Source organism: Echinococcus granulosus (assembly GCF_000524195.1).
Source record: "Echinococcus granulosus chromosome Unknown EG_S00256, whole genome shotgun sequence".
NCBI classification, from domain to species: Eukaryota; Metazoa; Platyhelminthes; class Cestoda; order Cyclophyllidea; family Taeniidae; genus Echinococcus; species Echinococcus granulosus.
The window spans coordinates 16881-23550 of NW_020170636.1; the positions used below are offsets into that span (position 1 = coordinate 16881).

The window sequence follows — 6670 nt, forward strand, 5'->3', positions numbered from 1 at the left end:
TCATCTGTATTCTCGACTGGTTCGATCCTCCCAACACTCGCATTATTGTCACTGTCAGGTAAACGCTCTGGCTATTTCTAGGGCGAAGGTCTAAAAAGAAGGCTTATTGAGAGAGGGTGTGATAAATGGCGCTCTTAATTGCGGTCTAGATCCGCCTGTCTAGTCTAAGGGGTGACTCCCATGTGTCCAGACTATTCAAATATATTTATGACCGAGACACCAACTGTCCATGTTTTAGTCTATAATACCACCACATAAACTCTGTTCTAACAAACAAAATTCTACATCACATCACATCCTCTTATTGCTCCATTTCGCGATGCACATGGTGTGTACATTCCTCTTTGCTAAGCACCTCTCCGCTATACTCCACCGCATTCCGCACCACATCATTCTGAATAAACTACCCCTCTACCATTAATTTACCAGGAATTTTCTTTCATTTCATCTGCTGGAGAAGGCCATCCCACTTCTCCCCAGCTTGTCTGCCACAACTTTTGTCCACTGACTAGTTTTTTGAGGAATGGTCCTTCGAACTTACTTCCACATTCGTTAATCAGACGAGTGTACTTACAGTCATGCCCAAATCAACCCACCCACTAAGCTGCAATTAGGGGCATGCACCACTTCGTGTCCAGATTGCTATGCTTACTTGCTTCGTGTGGGTGTGTCGGACAGCGGAGGGAATTGTTCACTGTGAATTGCTCACTCACTGAAGGCCAAACAATTTAATTGCAGCTCCAGTTGCAGCCAAGATCTGTCCACTTGATGGGATACCAAGATGCAACTCCAATATGGACAGGATCAATGGGCATCCTGGAAGCAACCAGAACTAGTCAATCGGCGGGAAGAAAGTCTTAGTCGTACTGCACAACGCAGAACGCTTTAGGGCTGGTGGAAGGACGGGAGGGATTGAGAGTGGGATTGACTGCTTTATCTCCGTTCTTCTTTTTCCCTCACTGGAATTCAGGTCATCTTAAACTGCATGGGTTACAATCAAGGAGTATGTCTGAGAGATTTCTGCCGTTATTGACATGGATTATACACCAATAAGCAAATCACTTCAGTTTTCGGCAGTATTTTGATTTTTGTAATAAGGAAACAATTACCACTGGTAAATACACTGTCAAATGACAAAGTGGGTAGCAAACAACCTCAACACCAACTCGACTGAGTTAACTGTTTCCGCTTCCCCTCACACATGAGCCGTTTAAATAAAGTAACTCGACCTACCAGAATTGGGTAGTCACAGCAATCCTTTCCCTACGATAGGCGGTATTTTCCATATTAGTTAAAAGTATAAAATTTATGCAATCGAATTTGTACAACAGGGTGATGACACGATCAGTAACAGTCATCGGTTGGATTTCCACTTCCATTCCTCACTCTGAATCTGATTTACCCCGTTCACATGTTGGAGGTAATTCACAGACCATTTTCTTGAATTCTGAAACATTTATTCGGGGAACAAATGACTTGTAAGCATCTGAGATTATTATTATTATGAATACCTTTTCACTTACTACTGACTGTACTTTATTTGCCTCATAGTTATAACAAGGACACTTTGTTGCGCACTGTAGTCTATTATAATATGTGAATATAACCTAATGAGAGTCTACTACTAAACAGGACTAGTTTTGAACATAAGTAAGTGTTTCCAAAGATATTTTTCAAAAACATGGTTAAATTTGACCTTGCCTTCAAAAGTGACTCTTCCATCACCGTCTGTGTCTGCTTCTGCGAGAATATCGGCAGCGTCGCTGCCTAAGGATCAAAATTGAGCAGAAAAGTGGAGTGGTTACCAGAAACTTCGAGACCCATTTGCCTTAGGACAGTTTGAAGTTCGTCGGGAGTTATGTACCCATCGTTGTCCTGAAAAGAAACCCAAGGTAAGACTCGCGAGCGTTATTTTTGCTTCGTGTACCAATCGCGGTCTTGACATCATTTGTGTCTTTAATATTTTAAACAATTCACTCACTAATTTAGTAGCTTAGCATACATTCCTCTTTTATGCGTGGATCTAGCCTTTAATATCTGCAAATTAAATTCTAGTTGGTGAATTTACTTTCAAATTTTGCCCATTTATGAGAGATTTCTCGCAGTATTTACTCACTGATTGCCCCTTTCAAGCCCCACAAAACTACTAGGCGGACTTTGAGTATTCCCACTGCTTATAGCTGCCCATTTTTTTGCTTATTGGTATGAAAAAGGAAATCGGTTTTGGCTCTACAATTTTACAAGCACTTAAGCTTCACCTTATCGAAGACACGAAAAGTCTCTTGCAAGGTCGCAACATCGGGTGTGGAGGTGAGTTCTTTAGCGCCAAAACATTCAACAAATTCGTCAAATGCTATTTGACCGTCACCTGCAGAAACAATTAACATAGAGGCCAACTCCCCTTGCATGCAACCAATCCACTGCAGAGGTGTCAATGACTCACCGTTGATGTCTACCTGACTCATAAGTAGTTTTAGTTGTACCGCAGACGGATTTAAACTGACAACGTTTAGAATTTTGGCAAATTCCTCTCTGCTAATTGTCCCATTTCCATCTGTGTCGAAGCAGTTGAAAATTTCTCGAAGTTCTGTATCAAAAAGTCAGACAAGAAAGAAGCGATTATGGAGGAACAATTAAGAGCTCACTCCTGACTGGTTTGGGGGATGCAATGATTTGTTGGGGATGCAGCAAAATTCACGCATATAGAGAGAAGGTTTACTTTAAATTTAATGTACTTTTAATGTGGTCGATGTTTGACAGTATACAGTTTACATGGGATATTCATTGATTACCTGACTCCCTAAATCCTCCTGTCGATCCATCAATGCATGACTTGATGAGCGGTATTGGCAATTACTTTGAAAACTCTATAAGAAATGGTTGTTTTTTGTATAACTACACTTATTTTAACCAGGGAGGGTCTTCAGCCTCCGCAGTTTGGTTGTTAGCCTGGTGTTGTGACCTCGTAGGCCCCTCGCCCTCACAATTGGAGTGCCGTTAGGGATGAACAGAAGCAATGGGGTTATTTCCGTGGAAAGTGAATCCGATCCAAATTAATAGTAGCAATTAACCTGTTGACTGGATACAAGTAGAAGATTTCTAGTGTGAATTGGTGAGCCTGTTAAAAGCCACAACGAAAGAGTTACCTAAATCGTTTCAACTTGGAGCATTCACCTTAACCTCACTTCAGTGATACTTGGAAAAAGACCAGATTTGAACGGTTCCAAAATATACCACAAGAAACTGCTTATGGCTTTGCCATGAGCCCAGGGATCTATGCTATGCCCTAAGAATAAGGAAAGCTACTTTTTCATCTTACCTTTAGGCCAGGTAAGTACAAGATATACCTCCTGCAGCACATCGTCTAATCTTAAGCACTACCTCTCAAAGAAACCACTTCTCTCATAGGAGTGGTTTTGCAGAACACGCAGTGTCTAAGACTTCCCGTCAGATCTACAGCATAACACAACCTCATTATCTTCAATCCTATAGCCCACACGAAACAGAGGGAGAAAAAGGAAAGGATTCTTATCCTAGCTTCGTGGCGCCTCCTTCTTTGTCACAGCTTACATCTTCAAAAGAATGTAATTCTTTATTCATCAAGAGCGCAAATTCTGCGATGTCAGAATGTCAAGTAGCTATGAGGAATACGGATTTTAGGTATCGGTTTTTCTTTCATAATTTACTAAACTACCTAAATGATGCCTGGTGTAATATCGATGGAGAGATATAACTAGAAAGTGTCCAATTGATCACTTACCGTTCAGTTGTGAAGGTGTTAGGTCGTGGGCCTCCTAAAAGGCAGGAACTAATAAATATTCAATGAATTATTCAAAATATAAGCAAATGTTTGTGGAGTTTTCTCGTTCATTGAAATCTTATTTTAGAGACAGAAGAAAGCTTTCCATTGCACGGAAATGGCAGGCGATGATTGATACTTCACAAACACGATGACAATTGGCGTTCGTTTTAGTGAGGTGACCAGATAATGAGCAAATAATTGAGTGAAGAAAGAAGTAAATTAAAAGAGGGTCCTCTAGGTACTCCAACGTTGAGAGTCAGGGTATATTCATTCTAGATTCCTTAGCCGATCGACTTCTAGCTTTTGATTCGTTTCTGTCCTTTTTAATTTAGCTTTTGACGTTTCCACCTAAAGCGACATTCTATGCATAAGGTAATGACTCGCTATACGGTATACACGGTTGCTATGTGGACTCAAAAATGCACCTATCTTCCTCTGCTAATCTCTTGAAAAAGTAAAGTGCCCCTTCCCTCCTATTTCTTTACAAGCAGAGCCACGACACTACAAGCCTTACTCCTTGTTCTCCTTGGTACGCCAAAATTTTTCTAACACTAGCTCAAGCTATCTTTCCAAAGGGGAAGCAATACTAGGAACATTTCATTTTATAAAAGCATGAGCACAAAGTGTTTGGTATCACCTTTTAGAGAAGGAAAAAATTCATTTTGTCCTACATGACACCACTTTCGTGTAGAATTTACACTACAAAACATTTGCTAAAGTAAAATAAAGAGGCCAGAGGAATGAAATGTAATTTGGAAACCGAGGTGGTAATCAAAAACTCCCCTCCCATAACCATTCCCATTCCTTCCTTATCAATAATGGTGACATTGGCTGTCAATAATCGCAAGACAAATGAGGGACAACTTGCCATAATCTCCTCGTCCGTCAGGCACCTGTTCGTATGGCAGTAGCGAAAAAATGTCATCCCCTGGCGCCGAATCCACAGATAGAGGCTCTGCGTTTGAGGGCTTATTCACCCCCACAAGTCACTCGCTATTGGCTTTCGTGGCGGTCACGAGGCCAGGGCCAACCGAATTTGTCAACTTGAGTGGTGGTGATTGGTGGGAGACGAGGTAGGCCTCGCCCAACTCACGTGCTGGCTGATATCCTTCCTTCGGGTGTGGTTCAAACCTGCTCTTTGGGCGAATAATATGTGACATAAAAAAGCAGTAAAAGGCCACCTTAATTGTAGGTTGTTTTGGTTAGGGGAAAGAGAGTGGAGTGAGTAGAAAGAGAGGGGGGTGGAAACACTGGTTTGTTAAAGTGATTTATTGAAATTGGACTTTGCTTAAGCTTAATTCCAAAAGCCATCTAGTTGTGGCATAAGCTGTCTCCCCTGGAGATGGGATAGCATATGAAAGAGTGAAAGCTACGACATTAGAGACGCATAAAAGTGCTGAGAGACTGGTGACCAAGCGGAGGTAGGTTAAATCGTGAAGGACTGCAAGCAAATGAATGTCATTTGACAACCAGACTTCTGAATTCAGCAATCGTGGTACATCACTCAGATTTCTATGTGGTTTATACATAACTGTGCTTACTAGCCCTCCGCAAAGATTCGTTTCTCAGTTTATTGTGCTGTTCACTCATCGACTGAAGGCCCACAGAGATGACCTCTGTAGAGGTGAGCCGTAAACCACCGGAAATGGGATCGACGGGGACTAATATCCGCTGTACTGCTATAAAGTGGAGTTTCTAGGGTCGAGCGGCTTGAATTCTATCATGGTCGTCAACAGAGCCAGAAAATTAATGCGTAAAGACTTCAGGATGGATACCTTTCCTGTTAAATGCGGGTGGATTAGCACATAGGTGTGAGATGCGGGTACTGTTCCAGTTGCTGACCCGCGCAGATTCCCGGAGGCTGAGTCAGAGAGTGCGATATGGCCTGAATATGTCGGCCGGCTTTATCATGCAAATTTACAGAAATGGATTGACCTTGGCCTTAGAGTGACTACTAGCGCATTTAAAGTAGACCTGAACGTAGTTTCAGCCATTCAGAAGGAAGACAGTAAGACCGCAATCTGCAGAATGTTCGAGCATTACCTGGGAAAACGGAAAACTCCGGCAAATTGAACAATGACATTTTTCTGAGGCTGCAGGCACGCCCAGCACATACGACACATTTTAAATTTTTTGTATGGGTAGATATCCTTGAGCTTGGTCTCAGGGCCCGCTGTACAAGATACTTCCTTTACCACCATAAATGGCCTCACATAGGCAATGGAATCACGGTTGTGTGGGCAAATAAACGACATGCGCATAGGCCAAAAGTAATTGGGCGGAGTTATCGCCTACTACTGCGTGTAGGGTTAGCAGGGCAGCGACTTACATTTTGGTACACTAAAGTCAAAGTCATGAATGCCTCCTCTAATTCACATGCTTGAAGGTATCAAAATGCGAAAAAAATCCCCTTAGAGAAATATTCTCTTCTCAATAAAGAATACGGACCCAAACCAGCCTTTTCCCACCCTGACTTTAACATAGGTCTAATATGCAGGCTATTCGTTTCCAAGTGTGGAATTTAACCATCCATGTGAGTGAATTCCGGACCACTGATTAATAACTGATGGTTGGTGAAGCAAGTCTCTCCGAAAATACATTCTTTGAGAAAGTGAAAGGCAGAGAGGAGCGAGAAGACCACATTGAGTGTTTGAATGATGAAAGCTAAGCAGGCATAGAATTACAACAACGTCATCAAACGCAGCGATTTAGCTTTGTCACATATTTTGAAGGAGTATAGACAATTGCAAATCATGCTTGCCCTAGATACCGATATTCGCTCTTAGAGAAGTTAAATCCATTTGTAAGAGTCAAACGTCACTGGAGATTTGATAGTACTTGCAACACTTGCAATACGTGCAAGAATAC

General features: G+C 41.9%; 2 protein-coding genes across 2 annotated transcripts in view; one reads left to right on the forward strand and one right to left on the reverse strand. All coding sequences in view use genetic code 11, as the record gives it.

Moving 5' to 3' along the window:
* The window catches only part of EGR_10707 (hypothetical protein), a gene marked incomplete at both ends in the record, with an annotated part of 2369 nt that extends 1195 nt beyond the window's left edge, over positions 1-1174 (forward strand). The window contains one exon of the mRNA XM_024499956.1: positions 1099-1174. Within this exon, the coding sequence (XP_024345627.1) occupies positions 1099-1174 (76 nt within the window). The remainder of the gene's footprint in view (positions 1-1098) is intronic.
* A 593-nt stretch (positions 1175-1767) lies between these two features.
* EGR_10708 (Putative calmodulin-like protein) lies at positions 1768-4962 on the reverse strand (the record flags this gene model as incomplete). The annotated part of the gene is made up of 5 exons (XM_024499957.1): positions 1768-1875; positions 2259-2368; positions 2444-2587; positions 3761-3794; positions 4834-4962. The coding sequence occupies 5 exons, from the start codon at positions 4960-4962 to the stop codon at positions 1768-1770; spliced, it is 525 nt and encodes a 174-aa protein (XP_024345628.1).
* Positions 4963-6670: the final 1708 nt, after the last annotated feature.